This window comes from Mobula hypostoma, chromosome 6 (genome assembly GCF_963921235.1).
Source record: "Mobula hypostoma chromosome 6, sMobHyp1.1, whole genome shotgun sequence".
Taxonomy (NCBI): Eukaryota; Metazoa; Chordata; class Chondrichthyes; order Myliobatiformes; family Myliobatidae; genus Mobula; species Mobula hypostoma.
Window position 1 is genome coordinate 157,857,183 of NC_086102.1, and position 26,973 is coordinate 157,884,155.

At 38.3% G+C, this 26,973-nt stretch overlaps 1 protein-coding gene across 4 annotated transcripts in view; it reads left to right on the plus strand.

Moving 5' to 3' along the window:
* nckap1 (NCK-associated protein 1) overlaps positions 1-26,973 on the plus strand; it is a 157,955-nt gene that overhangs the window by 79,601 nt on the left and 51,381 nt on the right. For all 4 annotated transcript variants that reach the window (XM_063052029.1, XM_063052030.1, XM_063052031.1 and 1 more), the window contains 5 exons: positions 8,820-8,959; positions 9,593-9,724; positions 11,103-11,321; positions 11,414-11,544; positions 17,497-17,594. In XM_063052029.1, coding sequence (XP_062908099.1) covers positions 8,820-8,959; positions 9,593-9,724; positions 11,103-11,321; positions 11,414-11,544; positions 17,497-17,594 — 720 coding nt within the window. The remainder of the gene's footprint in view (positions 1-8,819; positions 8,960-9,592; positions 9,725-11,102; positions 11,322-11,413; positions 11,545-17,496; positions 17,595-26,973) is intronic.

Here is a 26,973-nt window from a genome sequence, read left to right on the forward strand (position 1 = left end):
AGCCTTGTATACAACTAAGAGTATTTTAAAATTGATCTAGAAAGGACACAGACAGCCAGTGTAATGCTAATACTAGTGAAATGTGCTCAGATTTTCTTTTTTTTGGTTAGGATTCTTGGTGCTACATTTTGAACAAGCTTCAGCAGATTATATCTATTTTAGGCAGTCTAGAAAACAGTGCATGGCAGCAATCTAATTAGCTAAAAACAAGAGTGTATCCATTTTTCTGCATCTTGAGATGTTATAAGAAACCAAACTTAATAATATGGTTAATATGTGATTTGTAGTTTAGCCCAGGGTCAATAATAACGCCTAAATTCTTTAATTCTGGCTTGATTTGTAAGGCCAGATGATCGTTTATAACTAAGATTCACATTTTTTTTATTGCTACCAATAACCAAAATTTCTCTTTTTTTTTCCTTATTTATTTTAAGGAAATTCAAACTCATCCATTCTACAATGCTAATTAGACACTGGACCAGTGGGTTTAGAGCCTCCGGGTCATCTGGTGTAATAGACAAATGCAGTTGTGTGTCACCTACATAACTGTGCTAATTAACCTTGTGTTTTCAAATAATTTCATCTAATGGGAGCATGTATAGTGAGAACAACAATGGGCCAAGAACTGATCCTTGTGGCACACCAAACACAATATCTTCGATATTGTGATGTTCTTAAACTTTTTGACTAGAGAAATTTACAGAAGTAGAAGCCAAAGGAATGGGATGATTTTTTGAAAATTTAAAGATGTCAGTTAAAGTAGTTCACATTTGATTATTTGAATCTATGTAGCCAACTAGACTGTACAAAAAAAGTTTTTGAACAGTTTTGACATTCCATTAAAATTACGGTTGTTTGTTGTGATGAGCCAAAATTGCCTGCACCCAAAGTGCAGTCATGTATTCTTTTTATTATAAGCAGAGCCACTCAATATTCTTGGATGTCCATCCAAACTGTTAAGTAAGCTTTGTGTAGTCTTAAAAGAGGTCATGCGGCTAATAAGAGAGCGATGAATTTCATGATGTGAGGCTGAAGTGATTTTGTAACCAAGAATGATATGGTTTAACAGAGAGAGGAGATACATAGATTATAGTCCTTCAGCCTTTGGTAAGTTTCTGAAAAGAAAGACAAGGATTTGAATGGGAATACAATGAATTCGAGGTTGACAGTAATAAGAATATTGGTGAAAGATTTCATGGCAAATGGGCTGAAGAATTGCCAGATAATAATACATAGGGCAGAAGGCAATACTTGGAAGAGTTGGTGTATTAGGACGAGGATGTAATTTATGAAATGGTTGTTAAAAAAAGCAGAAGGTAAACTTTTGGCCATATCTGAATGGAAGAAATTTGGGCTTCTCAATTTGGATGACACAGCATTCAGCTGATACAAAAGAATACATATGTAAAAGTTGGCCATTTGGCTACACATAAATTCATCAATTTACAGAAATGATACCATGGGGTTATGTTATTAGAGTAGTATCCATAGGTCTAGCTATTGATCAGAGACAGAGATTCAAATCCTTTTATTATAATGAATGAGAGGTTTTTAAAAAAGGATCTAGTGCTTTCCTGGCGTGTAAACTCTTTTCAGGTTTCCAGCCAGGTTCAGCTATTGATTGTAACAGACACTTCGATGACAAATTCTACCATCCTCTGGGATGATGCCTGGGCAAGTCTAGTCCAGTAGAATATATATATATATCCCTGTATCCCATCCCTCCTGTTTGGTTAGTCGTCATCCAATCAGGTTTCCGCTCTCCCACTTTGTTTACAATCGAATTCCAGTTCTTATTTAGAGTGAGACTTTCGCCTTTGTTAAAAACTTTTCCTCGATTTTTATTTCAGTGGCTTCCTTTACCAGGTGGTCCCAAAAGCCATTGGTGCTGCACAGTAGTTTTGTGCCATCGAAGTCAATCCTAAGGCTGTTGCAAATGCAGGGTTCTGCTACTGCCAATTTCTCCAGGTAACCCAAATGGATAAACCAGGAAGCCTAACAACCCATCACTACTGCCTATCTTTCCTGTATTTCTACGGTTTCTGGAAGGATGCCAGGATCCTGAAGAAATACTGGATTAATACCATCAACAAGCCCAAATCACAGTTTATGCGGGTCAAAGATGACCTCAGAGGACAGCTGGAGTACACAGGATTCCCTGTGAATGCGGAGTGGCGTATGTTGGGCAGAAGGGACACACAGTGGACACCCACATCAAGGATCGCAGGAGGTGTATCCATTTGGGTTACCTGGAGAAATCAGCGGTAGCAGAACATTACATTTGCAATGGCCGTAGAATTGACTATGGCGCAAAACTACTGTGCTGCACCAGTGACTTTTGAGACCGCTTGGTAAAGGAAGCCAGTGAAATAACACTAGAGGAAAAGAATTTTAACAAAGACAAAGGTTGTGCTCTATGTGAGAACTAGAATTTGATTGTAAACAGGTGGGAGAGCAGAAACCTGATTGGATGAGGACTAGCCAATTGAGAGGGATGGACAACAGGAATATAAATGTCACCGGACTGTATACCCAAAGGTTATCAATGAAGAAGATGGCAGAGTTTATCATTGAATCGTCAGTTATAATCAATAGTTGTATCTGGGTGGAAGCTTGAGAAGTTTAACGAGAGGTTGTTAAACAGAAATGTTCCTCTCCCCATTTGGTAATTTGTTTCTTCTTTTGTAAGGAGCAAATTGAGATGGGCAATGAACAAGAATATGCTGTAGTACTACTTCCTACTGAATAAGGACAACTGTTATTTTCTGACTAAGCATTGCTGATAGTTTTCAAGCAAGGAGACTAATCCTGGTTAAGTGAAGAGTCAAGAGGGGCATGTCAGGGACAGCTTCAGATGTACCTAAAGATACAATTGAAGCATTTTCTGTACATGCTGAACAATTGGTGGTACTAAGAGATCCTGTTGTTCCAAAGCTGTACTGTCATGCTGTACCCAATCCTGAATAGTAGTGGATGACTAAATAGTTAACAGGAGGCCTCATGCATTTGCTTTAGGTGAAGAAGGACAGTCAGCACATGGAACAGCTTACACAATTTCCCCTTCAAACTACACAGCATCCTGACTTGCGCATATTTAACTCTTCCTTTATTGTTGCTGGCTTAAAATCCAAGAACTCCTTTTGTAACAGTAGTGTACATCTATCCTTGCCACATCATCTCTGGACAGAAAAGGATAGGATTCAAGATACTGAGTTTGAGAGGGAGATTAGAATGGAACCCAGTGACAAGAGGCTAGGTTTAACAGAAGTCTGTTGTCTTTCAACAGCCATAAAGAGAACTAGAAACCATAGGTTATGTGGATGCCATATGTGACTTTACTTGATAGAGCTATGGCAGGGCTGGCTCTCTGGTTTGAAAGATTAAAATTGAATATTGCAAAAAAACTGTAATGTGCATTTGAGAGATTAAAAAGATCTTTCTCTTTGAAGAGGGAAAAGAAATGGAAGAAGGATTGGTGGAGCCCTTTGGGAGGAAGGTGGTCTTGAAAGGGATGGGAAGGAAGTATAATGTCCGTTATCATTATCTGGTCAGCAGAACTTGGTCATCAATTTATTTGTGAACTGTGGTCATCTTAGAGGGGCGTTATTGTCAAGACCAACATGCTTGATTCATGGCTCAGACTGAAAAAGCAAAGGGAAATGGCCAAAGATCTGAACTGCAGATTAAAGGGGTTCAGTCTCAGTGGAAGAGGTGTCCATATGTTGCCTACATTTTGAAGTGAGGGACCTTAAGAGATGTCTGATAGTGGAGAATAGTCACAGTGAATTAACTTCATTCTCCATGATAACCCTGAATTACTGGGCTATTTTGTTGTAGAGAGAGATGCCCAATAATGCAGATCCAGTCAAATCTGGTGATGGATGACCAAACTACTGGGTCAGATAGTGCATCTTAGACCTAAAAAAAAGTGCTTGTGTAAGATATGGCTTCTGCATCTGTGTTCAGACTGATATGTTCAATCTGATGGCCAATATGAATGGGCTGTAAATCTTTTAAACATGCAACAACATTGTATGTGGCTTGTTCACAGCACCACAGTTAGCATCTTTTGAAAGGCCAGTTCTGAATTAATCATTCATATCAGATATAAAATATAATGCTTTAACATGCCAACTAAAATGAAAGTGCATTTGTAAGCTCTCATTCTTGGGACTTAAAAGTTCAAGAAATAGGCCATACTAGAATAAAGTCTCAGTTTTTTTTTCTTCTATGCCTAAAGTTTGGTTGACCAGTAGTTTTATACTTGAATCAAAAATTGTATGTTCAGGATCTACAAGTAATTTAGCTGGTGCTTCCTGTGTTTTAAGAGTGCATGATATTATCTGAGCCACAGTCTTGATGGGTGAAGCATTAAACTGAAGTTTTATTTTCGTTTGAATAGCAGGAAATATTATTAAACATTCTTTTTCAGAGAAGAACTGGGTGTTGCTTTTATCCTGGCCAGTATATTTCCTCGGTCCAGACAAAAGTCTTGCTGATGAATATGTTGTACTTAAACAAAAACTCTCGTTTTGAACATTTCAGACATTTACAAGCATATCAGTAATAGGAATTTTTTTTTTAGCCAAGCACTGATTTGACCTCAGGCATTTAATGACACCTGGGGTGGTGTGATATCACCAGGACAAGTCTGTAGTCTATGAGCAAAGCAAAATGCTATGTTGCAATCATTTTAACATGATCTGTGAGTACTTGACATAGGTTTCAGAGGCTAGACTAGCATTTACTGCTCAATCCTAATTATCTTTTAAGAAATTGCTAAGCTTCTTGGAATGGGTTTGACATAATGCCATGAGGTTATTAAATAATAAAAAAGAGTGGTTGTATTAAACTGATACGGATTTAAGATTTGTTAACAAAAACATTAGGAGTAAGCAAGTCACCTTGAATTTGGCAACTCTAACCAATGCAGGGCCACTGTGATTAGTTCTGGAGCCTCAACTGTTCATTAAAACTCTGAACCAGAGCATAGATCATCGGTGTTATATAGATGGGCTCAGTGAATAAGTGAGAATGTGCAAATGGTATATAATGTGGAAAACCTTAGGTATAAGAAATTAAAAGAACAGTTCTAAAATAGCGTGAGACTGAAAAGTTTTGGTGCTGAAAGAGACCTAGATGCCCTTCTTTGTTAATCATAAATTTAACAGCAGTGATGGATGAGGGATAAATGATCTACATTTATATGTCTTTGAACTGCTGCTGTCCTAGTAGAGTCCTCTTGTTAGGTAGGAAGTTCCAGGATTAAAAATGGTTCACAATAAAAGAGTATATTTCATGTCAGGAGAGTATGTGAAAATTGGAGAAGTGGTAAAACAAACATTCAAGAAAAGTGGAAAGATTTTGAAACAGCTGGAACTGCGACAAAGAGACTTGTGGTTGAATATCTGCTACTTGTAAATGGAGTGCTTCGTCAGCAGCTAAATCATCTTTTAAAGAAACAATGCCAAATTTGCTTTCTCTGATATACTGTATATACTACTATGTTCATTAGGCTGGTTGTTAATCTTGTCACATGACTATTTCCCTGCTGATTGCCTTGTCAAACATTTATTAGAAAGCTAGTTGATCAGGTAAGTTGGAGACATGATCCATAGATCACAAATAGTGAACTGAGTGACGTGTCTTTTGATTTGAAATTGTTTCATTGTTCCTATTCGTATGTCAAATCAATTGTTTATAAAAGCAACTTTGAGAAGACTGGGGAAGATGTCACATCTGTGAGGTGCTACAATGCAGTTTTATTACTGCTCAGTTTCAGTGCTGGACTAAATTTCCTTCTCGTCGTTTTTTTTTGCTTGTCATGAATAGGGAAAGAAGCCTTTTATATTATAATAGATCCATTTTTTAAGTGCCTGTGTAAAAAGTAGTAATTGTTGGAAACATAGCAAGTCAAGTAGCATCTTAACAAGAGAAATGATCAGTGTTTCAAATACTTCATCAGAACTGCCACAGTGAACAAACAAGTCAGAGGCTTGGGAAGGGATAGATGGGACATGGGCGAACCTAAAAACTGTTTGAGTAATGGAAATTTGCACTATAGAATCAGTAAACCACTAACCAAAAAAATTCTAAAATATGATTAAAACTCTCATTCACTTTTTTTTCTCATTAATTCTGAGATTGTTTATTAAGAAATACACAAAGGTGCTGGAGGTAGCATCTGTGGAGGGCAAAAGACAGTCAATGTTTGCAATCAAAACCCTTCACCTGGGCCGAGATGAAAAAGGCGAGATAACTAGTATATAAGAAGCAGTGGAAGGAAAGAGTGAAGTTAAAAACCTGGCAGGTGATAATCTTTTTCAACACGTATTTCTTGATGCACACATAGATATGTGGCCTCACATTACAGAAAACATATAGAATGTTTTTTCTAGGAAATCATAACACTCCCTGTAACATGGAGTCACCTGTTTAGGGGATATCAGTTGTAATCTAACTACACTTTTGCAGGATTTATTGGCTGGGACACATGGAATACTAAGAGCACAGCTTCAGCAGACTAACTACTTGAATAGACTAAAATATTTAGATAGCTCAGCACTCTGATACACTAAATTGACTGCATTGGTGGTGCTTCCTGCACCCCTGCGGAGCTCGTCAACTTCACTAAACTTGCCTCCAACTTCTACCCGCCCTCAAATTTATCTCTCTCTCATGCCTCTTGTTCCCAGCTGCCACCCCACCAGCCTTGGCATCCAGCACATAATTCTTCATAAATTCTGCCATCTCCAGCAATATCCCATCACCCAGAACATCTTTCCCTCCCCTTCTGTCTCTCCTGCCCTCAACTGCAGGGATAACTCCCTATGCGACTCCCTTGTCCATTCATCGCTCCCCACTGATTTCCCTCCTGGCGCTTTCCCTTGCAAACGAAACAAGTGTTACACCTGCCCCTACACCACCGCCCTCACTACCATTCAGGGCCACAAACAGTTCTTCCAGGAGAGGCAACAGTCCTTCCTGTTGGGGTGATTTACTGTATCCCAGTTCTCCTGGTGTGGCCTCCTGTATATCGCTGTGCCCGACGCAGATTGGGAGACCGCTTCGCCAAGCACCTTCTGCCATCCACCAGAAAAAAGCAGGATTTCCCAGTGCCCACCCAGTTTAATTCCACTTACCATTCCCATTCCAACATTACAATCCACAGCCTCTACTGTTGCGATGAGGCTACACTCAGCTTGGAGGAGCAACACCTTATATTCCGTCTGGGTAGCTCACAACCTGATGGCATGAATATCAGTTTCTTAAACTTCCGGTAATACTGCTTCTCCACCCCCAACATCTCCCATTCCCATTATCTTCTCTCAGCTTAACTCCTTACATGCCAATCACCTCCCACTGGTGCTCATCCCCCTTTTCTTTCTTCCATGGCCTTCTGTCCCCTCCTAGCAGATTACCACTTCTCCAGCCCTGTATCTCTTTCACCAATCAATTTCCCAGCACTTTACTTCACCACTTCCCCCTTCCCATTTTCACCTATCACCTTGTGGTTCTTCCTTCCCTCTCCCCACTTTCTAACTCTGACTCTTCATCTTATTTTCCAGTCCTGATGAAGGGTCTCAGCCTGAAACGTTGACTGTACTCTTTTCCAGAGATGCTGCCTGGCCTGCTGAGTTCCAGTATTTTGTGTGTGTTGCTTGGATTTCCAACATCCTGTTTGAGGCTACATCAAGACTAGTGCAGTTATTGCTGAAAATCATTTGAAAGAGACTGCTAAAAACATGAAGGTGTTAAAAACTAGAGTATGTTCTAATATACACCTGCCAAGTAGACAGTATGAAACGACTTCCCTCTTGTGTAGAAGATTCTCTGTTCTCTTTGTCTATCAAAATATTAACTTTCTGACCTGGGGAGATGATTGCTGCACATTGTAGCTTGTGGGAAGTATTATAAAATATGAAAATATAAAGAACCTATAGATCACTTTGTTCTCCATTTTTAAATTTAATTTTGTGAGAACTGGTTTTGTTTCTTGCCGGTAAAGTACGCGGTTAGACGTGAGGTACTGCAGATGCTGGAAATCTAGAGCAATACACACGATGAGGTGGAGGAGCTCAGCAGGTCTGGTAGCATCTATGGATGGGAATAAACAGCTGACGTGTCAGGCTGAGACCCTTCATCAGGATCCTGATGAACAGTCTCTGCCTGAAACATCGATTGTTTATTCCCATCCCTAGATGCTGCCTGACCATACGAAGTTACTTAGTAGGGTTCTCTTGCTGATCATGAATATTCCTAAACTGGCAGAAAAGAAGTGAGTTGAAGTGGAGAAATTGTGCAGTAAAATGAATCGGGAAGATTCAAAAGAGAAATAGTGAAGGACCATGAACCTCCTTTGCATATCATAACATTTTACTTGCTGATATGGAAGAAAAAAGTTGTACACAAAATGTACATATTGTGCATTTAATGCTAAGCTGTATAGGTTTTGTATGTTACATAAAGAGCAACTCAGTTTGCCTAAAACTTTGTTTTCATAAAAACTGAAAGCAGTCACAGTATAATATCTAAAGTTTATTTAGGAAATGTGTAGCTAGTTTCAGGAAAAAATGTTTTGAAGAACTACCTAATAGTTCGCTACTTGCGTATACAGTAGCTTTTCATTCATCCAACAGAGAACAAACAGAATGTTATACAAGATGGAAAAAATTGCATCTGTTAAATCAAAAATTTCACAACTTTTTTTAAAAGTCATATGTACTTGGTGGGATTAAGCTTCCATTAATTTGCCGATGGTGGCAGTTGGAACATGTTTGTCTCAAGCTGCTTTAAGGATTACACTTTTTGTTCTACAGTTATTGCCAAAGCATTGTGCCAAGACCATCAGTCAAGCAGTGAATAAAAAGTCCAAAAAGCAAACTGGAAAGAAAGGGGAGCCTGAAAGGGAGAAACCTGGAGTAGAGAGCATGAGAAAGAACAGGCTACTGGTTACCAAGTGAGCAGTCTTCAACTCATTTCTGTTATGATCATGTTTTTTTTTCCTTTTCTAAGATCAAGGTTTGAAAATAAACTTGTGAAGAGATAACACTTCCAAGATTGATTTCTTGTATTAAATTTCCTTACAATTTGTATTAATTCCTTATTGAAATTTGATGTTACCTCTCACTTACCAATATCGTGAGTAGCTGCCTTCATTTAGGAAATTAAGCGACCATAAAGTACTACTTAATTTACCTATCGTGAACATTTTCTTTGATTTTAACAAGCTTAATCTGATCAATGTATTGTGATTGTGTTGTGTAAGCTTGAGAGGGGGGACAAAGTTTCAAAGTAAATCAGAATGAACTTAATTTAAATATTAGGAAAAGAGAATATTTTAATAAGAAAAACTGGAGCGACATGAAAGTAAAATGAATTTGGCTTATTCTAAATTAATATTGATGAATTGGGTCAGGAGTAACCAGTACTGTGGTATTATAACTAAGCTTAAAATAGATGTGCGTGTGTTTATATAATGCACTTAAAATAATTTTGAGCTGCTTTAAGATTTTTGGAATTCGCTATGCAGCAAATGAGCAAAGTGGTATTGTAATTGTCTTCCTCACTTTTTAAAAATTTTGTTTTTCAGTTTGGATAAACTGCACACTGCTCTCTCTGAGCTTTGTTTCTCTATCAATTATGTTCCTAATTTAGTAGTTTGGGAGCATACTTTTACACCTCGAGAATATCTTACTTCGCATCTGGAAATCCGCTTCACTAAGTAAGAATTTTTTTACAATGGTGAAAGAAATATTGTGCACGGAATTGTAGGATATTTAAAGGTAACCATTTGAAAAGGCTAATAATGCAAAAGAAAATCCACTTTTCAAGTCGAGGCAAAAATCATGAAGAACTCATTTGTATGTAGTGGAGAGGTAGTACCCAGTTTCAAACCCCTTCATTTCAGCTGTAGAGGGTGCATTCAAATCCTTGGTAATTTCCCCACAATAAAGATACAAGAATTAGAGATTTAGTAGTTAAAGTAATTAGAGAACTATAGTTAGTTTAAAAAAAACTGTTCTGGGGTTTTTCTGGAAAGAGAAATTAGGAGGGTATTCTATATAAAGGGGACCATTCCTACCATGCTCTAATAGCCCTGGTGATTGATAAAATTAAATTCGTACAGCTCTGTGAACATTGTGGATTCATTTCCTGTTCTGTGCCGAGTTAGCTGATAACAGTTAGTGAAAGGGTGTTGTAGCCTCTTAAACTGTGATGAGCAATATTAACTGGTTTTCTGATTATCAAGGAATCAGTGCTGAAAATTCAAGGCAGCAGGTATATTGGGTTTCCTGCATTGTTCCCTCTGACGGGGCTAATAATGTCTAGACCTTTACATAAATAACCATTTGAGAGCAATGCCTGATGTCGTGGAACTGTATTAAATTGAAGAATTACTGCTATAGAAAAGAAATTGTTTCACAAATGGTTTCTCCCCTATCCCAACCCCTCTGCAAAAATGTAGTTCAATAAAATATCCAAGTATTTCACCATCCAGCTGTTTTTAGGTTTTTATGTAAAAAGGCAAAATAGAAAATTTAAACTGTAACTTAACACTGACTCAATCAAAGATGCTGTTGTCAACTGAAATAACTTCATATTTTATTTATGAACTGTCAAACAGATAAAACCTTTGGTGTGTTAGTTATTTTCTTTCCTCACTTTTTCCTCAACCATTTTTGACCTGTATGGGTATATGGGTATATTAGCTCTACTTAAGATTAGAAATAGTTCTATCTGAGTTATTTCTCAAAGTACATTTATTGTACTAGTATAGTTACTTGTAATCAATCTAAAAATAAAACCTGTCTGATCCGATGGACCTTGCTCCTGATCATTTGTGTCATCATCAAGAATTTAACTAAGAATATAAAACAATTGCAGAACTTCCAGTATCTTTAAAATTAAGGTTATAAAAGTCAAAAACAATGGTCACTGGTGACCACCTTTGTTTTCCTTTATGTAGTGCTGACACTTAAGTTGGCTTTGTATCCATAATTTTGAGGGAAGTTGAGTCATGCAAGTATGTTTTATCATGTCATTGTACATAAATGCAATAGTTCAACTTTAAAATATGCTAATTTAGATTTCAATTTCAGGTCAATTGTGGGAATGACAATGTACAATCAAGCTACACAAGAGATTGCTAAGCCTTCTGAGCTTCTGACAAGTGTGAAAGCTTACATGACTGTACTTCAATCCATAGAAAATTATGTGCAGATTGATATTACCAGAGTTTTCAACAATGTCCTTCTTCAGCAGACACAGCATTTAGATAGTCATGGTGAACCTACCATAACCAGTTTATACACTAATTGGTAAGTATTGAAACTATGTATTTTCAAATTATGAGAATTGGCTTATGTGATGTTATTTGTGTTTATGAGCAACCTTATTTACATTTACACAGGTATCTGGAAACTCTTCTGCGACAAGTGAGCAATGGGCACATTGCATACTTTCCAGCTATGAAGGCGTTTGTCAATCTGCCCACTGAGAGTGAACTGACATTTAATGCAGAAGAATATTCAGACATCTCTGGTAAAGAAACTCAAAAATACTCCCCATTGAATATCCTTGATCTTTCTGATGGTCATTTAATCTCATGAAGCCATTTGGACACTTGCATGTCCAGACAGTTCTGTTAACCCACCACTTGCCTCTGGTTCTCCATGACCTTATTTGCCTCGATGTTCTGTCTGTTTCTAACTAGTAATAGCAGAAATCAGAGACCTATCTACTGCCAAGAAACCACTCATGTGAAATGACACATTGCATGTTCATTTGGTGAATTCAAATATTTTTCAATAGAAACGATTGAAAATTGAAAGGATTTAACTCTTTGTCTTCCTTTTCAGTTTTCTCCCTTCCTCTGATGAAGGAATGAACCCTTTTTGGCTCTAGTTCCATGGATACTATTTTTCTAAACCCTGCTTCTTTCAGATTATCTCCAGTGATGTTTGGAAACCTTTAATTTGGCACAATTCTAGGGCAAGCCTAAAACAAATCTGCTTGTTTAGCCAATCTAACAGTGTTAGCCTAAAATGTATACTTAGTGAATTTACTTAAGTAGTTTAAGGATCGCAGTTAGAAGTGAGTCCTTTTCTGCAGAAGTATACTAATGTAATTATATCACTATTCAGAAAAAGTGTGTGAATCACGCAGATATGTTCTTGTGAAATTACTATTGAGCATGTATCTTTAAACTTCAATTATCTCATCATACACATGTTGAAGATATTCAAACATAGATTTCATTTCATTAATTGTCACAAATTTTAAATTTGTCAGTATCCAATGTACTCTGCAGAAAAAAAGCTTCACACATCTGTGTTCCCTAAAGCTTTAAAACAATCTATTTGCTGAAAGATCTTAATTCCATAGGAAGTATAAATTTAGTTACAAGCCAGAGATGCAATGATATTAAATTGCATTACCTGGAATACTCTTCGATCAGTCACACCCATTTCGAATAAAATACTTATAGTGGTATTAGCTCTATTATCTGAGTTTATAATGTAATTTAAGTTATGTTGTGGACTATTCAATTAATCTGGATTCAGATTAATCTAGATTGCTCAATTAATCTAAATTATATTTAACTTCAGCATTCAGTTACCCACCAATGCATGATGCAAAATGTCCCTCCACTCTTTAAGAAGGGAGGGAGATAAAAGATAGGAAATTACAGGCCAGTTAGCCTATCTTCAGTGGTTGGCAAGAATATGGAGTCCATGATTAAGGATGAGGTTTCGGGGTACTTGGAGGCACACAATAAAATAGACCGAAGTCAGCATTTTTTTCCCTGACAAATCTGTTGGAATTCTTTGAGGAAATAGCAGGCAGTATAGACAAAGGAGAGCCAGTGGATGTTGTTTACTTGGATTTTAAAAGGCCTTTGACAAGGTGCTGCACGTGAGGCTGTTAAACGAGGGAAGGTATTATAAAACTGCGTGGAAAGATAGTAACATGAACAGAAGATTGGCTGTGGCAGAAGACAAAGAGTGGGAATAAAGGGGGCCTTTTCTGGTTGGCTGCTGGAGAATACTGGTTTTCAACAGGGGTTTGCGTTGGATCCATTACTTTTTGCATTATATGTTAATGATCTGGATGATGGAACTGATGGCTTTGTTGCCTGGTTTGCAGATGATGTGAAGATGGGTGGAGGGGCAGGTAGTGTTGAGGAAATAGGATGTCTGCAGAAGGACTCAGACTGATTGGGAGAATGGACAAAGAAGTGACAGATGGAATATAGTGCACGGAAGTGTATGGTCATGTACTTTGGTAGAAGGAAAAAAGGTGTAGACTGTTTATTGAACAGCAAATTCATAAATCAGAGGTGCAAAAACGTGGGAGACCTGGTGTAGGAGTCCCTAAAGGTTAACTTGTAGCAGTAATAAGGAAGGAAAATGCAATACTAGCATTCATTTCAAGAGTACTAGAATATAAAAACAAGGAGGTAATGCTGTGGCTGTACAAGGCTTTGATCAGACCACTTCTGGAGTATTGTGAGCAGTCCTAGGCTCATATCTGATATGTCATTGGAGAGAGTCTGTAGGAGGTTTATGAGAATCATCTTGGAAAAGAAAGGGTTAACATGGGAGAGATGTTTGATGGCCCTGAGCCTGTACTCACTGAAGTCTTAAAGAATGAAGTGTATCTCATTGAAACTAACCCAATATTGAAAGGCCTAGCTAAAGTGGACATGGAGAGGATGGTTTCAATAGTAGGAGTGTCTCGGACCGAAGGGCACTACCTCCAAATGCAAATATGTCCCTTGTGAAATGAGATAAGGTGGAATTTCTTTAGCCAGAGGGTCATGAATCTATGGTATTCATCACCACAGATGGCTGTGAAGGCCTAGTTATTGGGTATATTCAAAGCAGAGGTTGATAGGTTCCTAATTAGTAAGAACATCAAAGGTTATGAGGAGTAAGCGGGAGAATAGGGTTTAGAGGGGAAATAAATCAGGCATGATTGAATGGCAGAGCAGACTTGATGGGCTGAATGGCCTAATTCTGCTCCTATGTTGTATGGTCTTGTGGCCTAAAATTACTTCAGAGATGAGAAGAGGTATGAACATACTTATAGAGGAGTAAACTCTTCTCGGGGTTCCAGCCAGGTACAGGCATCGATTTTAACTGGTGTTTCGATGACAAACTCAACCATCTTCATCAAGGACGATGTCTAGGCATGTCTAGCCCGGTGGTATTTATACCCCTGTCATCCATCCCTCCTAAGTGGTTTGTCCTTATCCAATCAAGTTTCGGCTGTCCTACTTTGTTCACAATCGAATTCCAGTTCTTACTTAGAGCGAGACCACCGTCTTAGTTAAAATTAATTTCCTCTAGTTTTATTTCAATGGCTTCCTTCACCAGGCGGTCCCAAAAGCCATTGGCGCAGAAGAGTAGTTTTGTGCCATCGAAGTCAATCCTATGGCCACTGCAAGTGCAGTGTTCTGCTACCACTGATTTCTCTGGGTAACCTGCTTCTTGATGCAGGTGTCCACCATGGAAATCGTGTAAATGGCAGCCTCCCTGAGTCACCGGTCATCTTTGACCTGCATAAGCTTCCTTACAGGTTTTTGGGTGGTATTAATCCAGTATTTTTTCAGGATCTTGGTGATGCTTTCAGAAACCGTGGAAATGTACGGAAGACAGGCAGTAGTGATGGGTTCCTCCTTGTGGTTAGGTTTCCTGGCTTTTCCATCAGCTCTTTTAAGGAAATCTGATTGGATGAGGACTAACCAATGAGGAGGGATGGATGACAGGGGCATAAATAACTACTGGACTAGACATGCCCAGGCATCATCCCTGATGAAGATGGCAGAGTTTGTCATAGAAACCTTGGTTAAAATCGATACTTGTACCCAGCTGTAAGCCCAAGAAGAGTTTATTCATCATGTACATCGGGAAACCACTAGATCCATATTTATAGAGGTATATTAAATTATATTGGGTAAAGACAATGGAGATTTAAAAAAAACTTACCATTGGTTGAAATGTCAGGTACCAGCGGATAGAATGAAGGTGATTAGTGAAGAACCAAAAGTGACATGAAAATAAATGTATTTTAAGTGAGTGGCTGAAGTACTGAATGCACAGTTGGGGTAGAACTGTAGGCAGGTTCAGTTAAAGTATTTGTAGGTCAGTTGGGAGAGGATGAAATCAGTTGGATTGCTCTAAAATACTTGATGGGCTAAATGGCCTCCTTCCACGCTGTAATCGTTGGGATACTCCTGAATACATCTTTAAGCTGGTATACTGATTTTAAAAAAACATTTATTCAGTGGTCCAAAATGTACTGTCGTCTTGAACTATAATATAAGAATCATGTCTTTTGGATTAGACACATGCCTTTTTCATAAATAAACTGTTCAACTGACTGGAAAGCATTTGTCCGTAAACATTTTCTTCCAAAAATGCTGATGGTTGCCAGTGTTCTCTGGCACATGCGGATGGCTTTTCTTAAAAAAAAAGGTGTCTGTTTCTTCACTGCATTTAAATTACCAATCATGAATGTAACTGCATACTTTCACTGCAGACATAATCAAGACCATGTTTATACTTCTGGTAAATAACATTCATGAAATAGCATTGTGACCAGATTTTATTTCACACCATCTCTGACTTGTATCCAAAGGGACTGACTTGTGTCTAATAATAATCAACAGGAGCAAAACCTTTACATGCTGCCTCAGCTGAGTCATAAAGTTAAGTGGTTATAGCTCTTTGGTATGCAAGGATTATTTTATAAGCAAAAAACCCCATAAAATCAATTTCTGGCTAATGTGCAGAACTAAAATTTTGAAAGTTCTGTTCCATAAAACTACATCTGAACTTAATTTGCCAGACAAATTATAGATTTTCAGTTGATTAGTATTAAGGCCTTGGTGTAACTCTGATACAGTGCAATTAGATTGTCTTCAAAAATGGCCAAGTTAAATTTTTGAATAGCTTGCGAATTTTAAAGGGAAAAATCATTCACTTCTGTGGTGAAGAATAAAATACAAACGTAATTGATTTAGCTTTTGCTATCTCTATGCCTTATGTTATTTCTTTAATATACCCATTGACTATTGCCCTCTAACTCTATGGAGTAAAAATATTCCCAGCCTCTTGTGCACCTATTAAAGATCTCAATTCATTTACCAACTATCTCAATTCATCCTCTGCTATTAAGCTTCAGATTATTTTTCAGCCATTTCTCTTGCCTCCATGTAACACCTCCCTGTATTAATCTTGAATCTGTAAACTTCTGCTCATTTCTGTTCAGTGCCTTGTTTGAGGTAATTTTGTGCCTGTAAATTCCATTTCCTACTTCAATTCCCAGTGAACTGTACACATCTTCCATTCTGGTCCTCCATTTTAATTCATTATAAGTTATTACCTTTTTTAATACCAAATGAATTCTGTGTTGGTGTGTGGCCAAGTGGTTAAGGTGTCGGTCTGGTGATCTGAAGGTCGTTAGTTCGAGCCTCAGCTGAGGCTGTGTGTTGTGTCCTTGAACAAGGCACTTAACCACACATCGCTCTGCGACGACACCGGTGCTAAGCTGTATCAGCCCTAGTGCCCTTCCTTTGGACAACATCGGTGGCGTGGAGAGGGGAGACTTGCAGCATGGGCAACTGCCAGTCTTCCATACAACCTTGCCCAGGCCTGCGCCCTGGAAACCTTCTAAATTCATGGTCTCACGAGACTAACGGATGCCTATTATTATTAAATGAATTGTGGGTCTTTTTATATTCAAACTGGTCCATCTTTAGCTTCTCTACCCTCTTGGATATCCCTAATTTGTCATGTCTTAAATTAGTGCCTTACTTTTCTTGTCAACTCTCTTTGAATGTCTCCCTTTCTGTTACTGCTCTAAAAACCAAGAATTAACTAGAAAGTGCCACATTATAAACTTTGCATCACGCCTGCTGTAGATGATAGAAATGTACAATGTGCCTTCAGCCATGGTTAATTCATCCCAGGATTTCTGTTACCCAGCTCTGGATATGCTCTCATAGTCTAAGTATTGCGTATCTGATCATTTGTATACTCATGGTTGCTGTGTATCCAAGGGTTTCCTTTCAGCTTCTGGTCCGTCAGCATCAATTCATCCAAAATATTACCATACCACATTCTAGTTTCTAATCTATTCTGGTACTAGTGCTCCAGTGTTTTTTGCTGTCTCTTGTTGGACTTGGTACTCCAGTGTCTAAAATTTCTGTTTGAGTGCAAATTTCCTGGATGGTACTAAGCAGTAGAAAGCTATTTAAAGTCATTGATTTGTACTGGAATTCTATTCTATGTGTTCTGTAATTTGTTTGACTTAGTTTTTCCAAAAGCAAAAATATTATTATTTGAGTTTAAATATATTTATCATTCCCTTGTATGCATAAACTTCATTACTGCAGACAGCTTTTGACAGAATGATTATTAGTTCGATGTTAGACTTGTGCGTGTGTAATGGTATATGGACTAACATATCTTGCATATTTTCCCACAGAAATGAGAGCTCTTTCTGAACTTTTGGGTCCATATGGAATGAAGTTTCTCAGTGAAAGCCTGATGTGGCACATTTCTTCACAAGTGGCTGAACTCAAGGTAAGACTATGGTTGATTACAGCAGTATCAGCTTTCATCTTTTTATACAGATTAAAGATGATAAAATACAGCTTTTTAAAAATATTTGCAGCCAGGAAACTTGAACTTCAGTGAAATATATGTTTAATTTCCTATATGTTTTAGTATAGATTTTTAATGTCAATGTTATATCAATCTTGTTTCTTATCTCAGCAAAAATTCAAAGTAAATATATTGTCAAAGTATATATATGTCACCATATACAACCCCGAGATTCATTTTCATGTGGGCAATCACAGTAAATATAAGAAGTACAATAGAATCAATGAAAGACCGCACGCAACAGGACAAACAGCCAATCTGCAAAACAAACAACAAACAGTCCAAATGCAAAAAGAATAATTAAAAAAAATGAAAATAACAATAAGGAACGAAGCAATAAATATGGAGAACATGATAAGAGGAGCCCATGAAAGTGAGTTCATAGGTTGGAGGAATTGTTTGATGGGGTGAGTGAAGTTGTCCGTTCTGATTCAAAAGTTTTATCTTAGCGGGGTAATAACTGTTCTTGAACCTGGTGCTGCAGGTCCAGAGGATCCTGTACTATCTTCCTGATGGCAGCAGCGAGAAGAGAGCATGCCCTCAGTGGTGGGGAGTGGGGTGGGGGGGGGTGTCCCTGTTGATGGATTATGCTTTCCTGCGACAGCACTCATGTAGGTGTGCTGTGGGAAGGCTTTACTCATGATAGACTGGCCTGTATCCACTTTTTTTGTGGGCTTTTCTATTCAAGAGCATTGTTGTTTCCATAGCAGGCTATGATGCAATGAGCCTTTGATAAAGTCCCACATAGGAGATTAGTGGGCAAAATTAGGGCACATGGTATTGGGGACAGAGTACTGATATGGATTGAAAATTGGCTGGCTGACAGAAAACAAAGAGTAGCGATTAATGGGTCCCTTTTGGAATGGCAGACAGTGACTGGTGGGGTACTGCAGGGTTCAGTGCTGGGACTGCAGCTGTTTACAATATATATTAATGATTTAGATGAGGGAATTAAAAGTAACATTAGCAAATTTGCCGATGACACAAAGCTGGGTGACAGTGTGAAATGTGAGGAGGACGTTATGAGAATGCAGGGTTACTTGGACAGGCTGGGTGAGTGGGCATATGCATGGCAGATGCAGTTTAATGTGGATAAATGTGCAGTTATCCACTTTGGTGGTAAAAACAGGAAGGCAGATTATTATCTAACTGGAGTCAAGTTAGGAAAAGGGGAAGTACAACGAGATCTAGGTGTTCTTGTACATCAGTCACTGAAAGCAAGCATGCAAGTACAGCAGGCAGTGAAGAAAGCTAATGGCATGCTGGCCTTCATAACAAGGGGAATTGAGTACAAGAGCAAAGAGGTCCTCCTGCAGCTGTACAGGGCCCTGGTGAGAGCACACCTGGAGTACTGTGTGCAGTTTTGGTCTCCAAATTTGAGGAAGGACATTCTTGCTATTGAGGGAGTGCAGCGTAGGTTCATAAGGTTAATTCCCGGGATGGCGGGACTGTCATATGTCGAAAGATTGGAGAGACTGGGATTGTATACTCTGGAATTTAGAAGGCTGAGAGGGGATCTTATTGAAATGTATAAGATTATTGTAAGCGATTGGACACGCTGGACGCAGCAAGCATGTTCCCACTGATGGGTGAGTCCAGAACCAGAGGCCACAGTTTAAGAATAAGGGGTAGGCCACTTAGAACGGATTTGAGGAAAAACTTTTTCACCCAGAGAGTGGTGGATATATGGAATGCTCTGCCCAGAAGGCTGTGGAGGCCAGGTCTCTGGATGCTTTCAAGAAAGAGATGGGTAGAGCTCTTAAAGATAGTGGAATCAAAGGTTATGGGGATAAGGCAGGAACTGGTTACTGATTGTGGATGATCAGCCATGATCACAGTGAATGGCGGTGCTGGCTCGAAGGGCCAAATGGCCTACTCCTGCACCTATTGTCTGTTGAATATAGAGTCAATATACTCTTCATTCTGCATCTATGCATGTTTGTCAAAGTTTTAGATGACATGCCAAATCTTTGCAAACTCTTAAGAAAGTAGAGGCAGTGCCATGCTTTCTTCGTAATGGCACTTACGTGCTGGACACAGGACAGATCCTTTGAAATGATAACATTGTGGAATTTAAAGTTGCTGACTGTCTCCAACTCTGATCCCCTGATGAGGACTGGCTCGTGGACCTCTGGTTTCCTCTTCCTGAACTCACTAATCAGCTCTTTGGTCTAATTAGCTAAATATCAAGAGATCTGTAAGTTTCCAGGGAATCTCTCACATTTAATGTGTTCAACAAATTGGAACTGATTTCTTCTTTAAACCTGATAATGAATGAATTCCAGGCATGAGTTGAAACTAAATATATGAGATGATGGATTTTGATGCATGTGGCCTCAAGGGATCTTAGTAAAATTCAAGGCAGTAGAGATTTTTGGGCAGGAGTGGGAACTCTGGGAATCGGAGTCATGAGTGAATCAGATTATGGTTATTATTTTAGGGCAAGTAACTTGTAGTGAGAGTACCTGGAGGTGCTTCCCTGAGCCCAACTATCTTCAGCTGCTCTGCCATTTATGATAGGACAAGAACTCGGGGGGGGGGGCGGGAGTTACTGCATATTTTAGTGAAGGTATCCATTGATTTAAAAAAAAAAGTTGCATTAAAAATGTAAAAGTTCAAATTTTAGTCAAGAATACCTACATTAGTACTGATGTTGAACTACAGCTTTTTTTGGCAATTAACTATAGAGTGCTCCTCTTATTTAGAATACAGGTCTCTTGTTGGATTTGCTCCATTCCTTTTTTAAAAATTTAAATAGTTCATTCTCTTTTTGCACATGCCTCTGTTGGTTATCATTTGGAAATGGCTGCTTTTTGCGCCTGTGGAATTCAGTTGCATCCCCAGTTTCTGTGTTGCTATATTCTTTTGTAAATATCTGATTTACTCACGAATGAAGCAAATGGAGTCAAGTACTTGTCCACTTACATAAAAATTCATCATCTGAATGTGCTTACTGTTACATTTGCGTTATTTTCTCATTACAATTTCTTATGTCTGTATCATAATAGGATCTGGCAATATAAACTTGAGCTGTTGTGAAGCTCATCTTAAACTGCACTCCAGTGCTCTGATGTCTGTGCATTCAGAATTTCATATGTTGCGGTGTTTATGTAAAATATTCACAAATGTAAGCAATGAATATCTTTTAAAATGGAAATTGGATTATGTCAAGCAGCGTGCACAAGATGCTGGAGGAACTCAGCAGGCCAGCCAACCAGCATCTATGGAAATGGGTACTCTTTTTCCATTGTTGCTCCCTGGCCTGCTGAGTTCCTCCAGCATTTTGAGTGTGTTGCTTGGATTTCCAGCATCTGCAGGTTTTCTCTTGTTTGTGATTGAATTATGTTAATATCCCTTCGGCTGGGTGCCATTTTATCTTGCTTCATCTGAAGAATCATAGATCTAGTACAGGTGCAGGCCCTTTGTCAACATATGCTTGGTGGCTGGTGCAGATTTGGTGGGCCAGGGTATTGATATTCTGGATACAGTAACATCGATATTTGATTAATATATTATTGGAATGTTGCGGGTTTCCAAAGAGATATTTTATCCTGTTGTCACAAGTTGTGTTTGAACTTTTTGGGTTTTTGTTAACTCTAATAATTGTTGGATTTGGCCCCTTGGAATATTGTCCAGTGTGCTGATGCCATCATGAAATAAGAATTTTACATTCACATTTAAGTGTGAGCAGTGCCTTGGACAGTGTTAGTGTAACTCCCACATTTAACTTTAAACATTCCAATATCACAAACGTCTGCTTCTCTATAATGACTATTTATTAGATGTTGACCATTTCTACAGTTTCCATGGGAATCTTAGCTATTTCTCATTTCATAGGCATTTCCTAAAACACTCAACAGAGTAATCCAATTTTTTTAAAGAATGTTAATTGTGAAGTTTACATTTCTCACTTCATCCAATCATTATTCACAAAAATAGGCTAATATCTGGTTTCAGGACTTGATAGATATTTCTCTTTCCATGCTTCGAAGAGGTCTTGTAAGAATAATTTTGTGTGGAACTAATTTGTACTTGTATAACAAAATGATTTGTAGGATCATATTTAAGCATTATTCCATGCTAGGTAATCAGGCATTTGATACCAGGTAAATATACTGTCAATGTCAAATTTTTTAAAAGTGTTCTTCAGCGAAATAATGTTGAGCTATCAGATCATTCCCAGCTTGAATATTTAATTAAATAATCTACTGTATCTAGGGATGTTTTAACATTTGCTAACATTCATACCAAGTTTTTAAAAGATGACTTTTTGAACATAATTCATTGAGATTATGATCTTAATGTTAAACAACTGCAAATTTATTTTTTATACTTTTTGGAATTTTGAAATTGTAATAAGTAGCTGCAGGATAAAAAAGAGATGCACAATACTGATGTAAACTTAACATTTGAGGGGAAAAGATACTGTTATGCTTTCAACAGACTAGCTTTTGTAACTATTTTGTAACTATTAGTTGACCATACTTGGTGCTGATTATGGTGAGCCAAAGACAAGAGAGTTGAGTGGACTGATGCTGTCAATGCATTGATTAGAAGATAGAAGGGAGAAGCCAAATTTTAGAAACGGTTGAATTGTTCAATATACTACGTCAGTGTGAGAGAGCCAATAGCTGTAAATTTCTGATCAGCATATAGAAATAAAAAGGTGCAATGCTTCTAATATAGGCATACTAAAGTACAAAACAAGGCTAATGGACTGTTTCCACAAAATTGGCATAGCTCCAAAATAAAATGAAAACCAGACTCATATGAAGTCTTGTGATCAATGCCACTGAATATTGAGTGAACAAATTAAATTCTTCTTTATTATATTTCAGGATTTTGGCATGTGTTCATTTATCTATGAAAAATTGCAATCGATAGTTTTGTTAATAATAAATGAGAACTAATTACCATTGGAATAATTAGTTGTGAAACAAGAGACCTACTGAAGGATCTCAGCCCGAAATGTCAACTGTATTCTTTTCCATAAATGCTGCCTGGCCTGCTGAGTTCCTCCAGCATTATGTGTGTGTTTGGTTGTGAAATGCTGGGATATAGCTTGGACTTATCACAAAATCGTAGTGATATGAACTTAGAAATCATGATTGGTGTTCAATTGTTAAACAAAAAATTCCCTTTGTCTCTCAATTAAAAAGAAGTAGAATGGGTGATGTTCATTGATGCTATCTTTTATTACGCTTGGTACTTAATGAGTAGTATTCAACAAGTCATTGAAACCCATAAATTCACTCCTATCCCAGGGATGCTAAAGACGGGATATGAATTTGTGCCTTTTATATTGTAAAATATTTTAGTTTTCAATGTCGCTTTACAGAAAACATGTCTGAAGGAAGCATTAAGTACATAGGATTCATCCGTAATTTCATGTGTTAAAGACTTAGTAATTCAGAGACCCAACTTCAAAACCCTCTACAGTAGCTTTGAAATTAAATGCAATTAATGAACTGGCATTTGGAGCATATGAAGTCTTGGTAAATGCAAAAAAAAACCCTCATTTTTACTGAGATAAAAATTCGTCTGGTTCACAACCTTCAGCAAGAAATCTGCCAACCCTCCCTCTTGTGGATTGCGTGACCAGTGCCAAACCTTTGTGCCAACTCTTAAATACCCTGTGAGATGACCCAGCAATCCCCTCATTTTTATCATGATAGTTATGTACAAGCACAGAAAGTACCAAAATGATCACTGTGGTTCAAAAAGGTGGCTCACCAGCATCTTTATAATGGTAGTTGGGGATGGGTTATAAATGCTGGCCTTGCTAATGAAACTTGTGTCCTGAAATTGAATCTGCAACAAAAGACCATTTAGGAAACAGGGAAAAGGTTGTTGCATTATTGGAGAAGTCTTAGACCAGAGCTGATAATGGGAGACCATTTGGGGGTTGGGAGGGGGGTAGAGGTAAAGAATTGTAAATCTCTATATGTCTAGATAGTAAATTTTGCACTATGGATCTAAATATGATGACCTTGGCCCGAATGCCACTGATCTATACTGTAATGTTTTTCAATTGATCAGAATATTTAACAAATATTGAGCAGATTCTTTTTAATGCATTTTGACTAAACTCTGTACATGACAGCTTAGATTTCTTCTGGATGCTCCAATTTTCTCTGTCAACCCAAAGCTGTACAGGTAGGCTATCAGCAGCTGCAAATTACTCCTTAGAGTAGATTAATTGCAAAATAAAAAAAGTCAAAGGGGCATTTAACAGAGACTGACATTGGGGAATGAGAGCAATGGATTGTCAGCTTGGAACAAACTGTTTGAATAATGTCCTGCATTGTAAATGATGTACAAGAGCAGAAACACTCTTCAAACCCTTATTACAGAAACTACAACTCTTGCACTGCTGTCCATTATTTTTCTTTGAGGATTTCCATTTTTACATCTCCATCAGTTTCAACAACATGAAGAGTTGGCCATAACATAGTAAAGAAAAAATCTTTACAGGATTTCAACAGCTTGATCTTCTCTAGTAATTTTCCACGTTTGTGGATGAGCCCCGTAGGAGAAAAGTTGGACTAAGACTCAGCAAGTAATGTACATATGGGAAAGGAAGCACAGGGCGCTGGTGGGGGAAGGGGTAGAAATTGGCTGATTTTCTTTTATATATAAAAAAATAGATTTATTTATATGATTTTGTTTGGATTTTTATCAAAAAATGTACATCCGTAGCCCGGACGTTTCTTATTCATGTTACTATGCAGTAAAAACTTACATACTTTTTAAGAGTTCTTCCACATCGGCAGTTGTGTATCTTAACCTTTGAAGTGAGTCATTGTCTGAAACACAGGCCAGGCAAAGCCAGTTTCCAGGCTGGAATTAATTAATCAGTATCATTTGGAATGACTGCAGAATAGATTGTTGCTTGTCTTGGTCTCTGCACCAAGCACCACTGTGGTTATAGATATGGTGAACTAAACCAATAGCGTGTGGTTCCACCTCGATATGACTTCTCCTGAGCAACAGCTTCAACCAATTAAGTAGGCATGTGTAAAGTTGATCACAAGTTGAACTTGGAAGAGTTATGGAAGGCTGTGGGTTTGTAGTGAATATCAACAGATTGGTCCAGTGATGGAAGTAGATCAAGGAAGGGGAGAGAGGTGTCTAAAATTATTTTAAGTAAAATTGAGCAGCATGGAAGTTAGTAAGAAAGCTAATGAAATTGGCAAGTTCTGTACCTGTGTAGGATGCAGCACCCAATGCAGTTATCAGTGTAGGGGAAGTTGGGGGGGCGGGGGTGCCAGAATAGATTTGCGATAAAATCCATCCCAAACCTATTCTGTATACCCAATAAAAAGCAGGTGTGACCAGGTATATCTGAGTGCCCATAGCAACATCGTCCATTTGTAAAAATTGGGAGAAATCAAATCATATGTTGTTCAGGGTAAACACAAGTTCCACCAGACAGGGAAAGAATGCATTTTAGAGGGTAACTCAATGGATCTGTGTTTTAGAAAGAAATGGAGAACCCCAACGTCTCAGTGAATGAGACTTGCTGTGTCACAGCCTAGTGTAGAAACACCACTGCCCTTAAATGGAAAATTCTACAAAAAGTAGTGAATATGGCCCAGTCTATCACAGGTAAAGCCCTCCCAACCATTGAGCACATCTACTTGAAACAGTTCCACATCCATCGTCAGAGACCACCCCCCCCCGCCCCGCCCCGCCCCGCACCACCCAGGACATACTTTCTTCTCTCTGCTGGCATCAGGAAGAAAGTACAAGAGCCTCAGGACTCACACCACCAGGTTCAGAAATAGTTATTAACCTTCAACCATTAGGCTCTTGAACCAAAGGGGATAAGTATTTCTTCTGACTTGTAATGGTGGTTGGCAGTCTAACTTAAAGTTGCATACTGCCACCAACTGGACTTGAGTGTGGTGTAGAGAGTTAGGAACTAAATTACCCCAAAAAGCCCTATAGATTGTAAATAGTGAAAGACAATATTGTGAATTAAATTAAAGTCACTCCCATAATTCAATAATGTTTTTAAATGAAAACCACCTATCCCCAAAGATAGTAGTGAAGCCTGCATAATGATGACAAAACCTACACAACCCAGAGCGATGTTTTCCAACTGGATATAATGAATAATTAAGCATTGTATGCCCAATTCTAAGTTGAGTCAATATAATTCCTTCCTTCTCGTTTTACTCCCTTTTCCCATCAACCCAGTACTTCTATGTATTCTGATAATTCCACTAAGCTACTTTTGCCTCGTCACCAACACTTCTACATATTCCGATAATTCCACTAAACTTCATTTGCCTCGTCATTGAGATGATTCCACAGCCAATGCACTGACTTTTAAGGACTCTTTATCTTAGTTTGAGACATTTATTGCTTATTTATTCATTCTTATTATCTCCTCTTGTATTTGCAAAGTTTACTGTCTTCTGCACTCTGGTTGAACGTCCTAGTTGGATGGTCTTTCATTGATTCTGTTGTTATTATTCCACAGATTTATTAAATATGCCCACAAGAAAACAAATCTCAGGATTGTATTTGGTGACATACATGTATTTTGATAATAAAATTTACTTTGAACTTTGGAAGTATATAGGAATTGAATGTCCTGGCTGTGGATGTAGGTGGAAGGGACTGGACACAGGTGGGAACAAGATATGGTGTGTCTAGGTTTGAAGAGAACTTCAATGAAGCAAAGAGAGGCAGAAATAATGGGCCTATCAGGGTAAATTTTGGGTAGGTGATAGAACTGGGCAGTTCAGGTTTGGGGAATGGAGAGCCATGTGTTCAAAGGGAATTAAGGTGGAGTTGGTGAGGCGAGTGAAGAAATCAATACAGTTGACTGGCATCTGGCATTTGGCAATTGAAAATGAGAAGTTAAGAGGGTAAAAAGCAAGAAGAGGGTGTCAGAAAGGGTCATCACTGGGAAGATGTGAGGACTACGTGCCCTCAGAGGTGATAAAACTTGAGGTAGGAGCATGAGTATGAAGGTAAGTCCTCTGCCTGAGAATGCATCACTTGGGTGTAAGAGAGGATGGTGAAGACATTGGCAGAGTTGGAAATGGTGTCAGATAGGGACTTGAGAGGAAGGTGATGAGAGGGAGGACCCGGGGATAATGTGTGGTCAGAAGCTGCTCAGAGGAGAGGAATTGGGATGAAACATGAGGTCAGAGGCTGGTGTTAATTCTGGTATGATTGGCACCAGGGGGTGAGTGGAGGAGTCAGCTGAACCTATTCTAGTCAGAAACAGAGTCAACAGTGGATGCTCCTTGTGCTTGTTTAACTATGGAGTCCTGTAGGATGA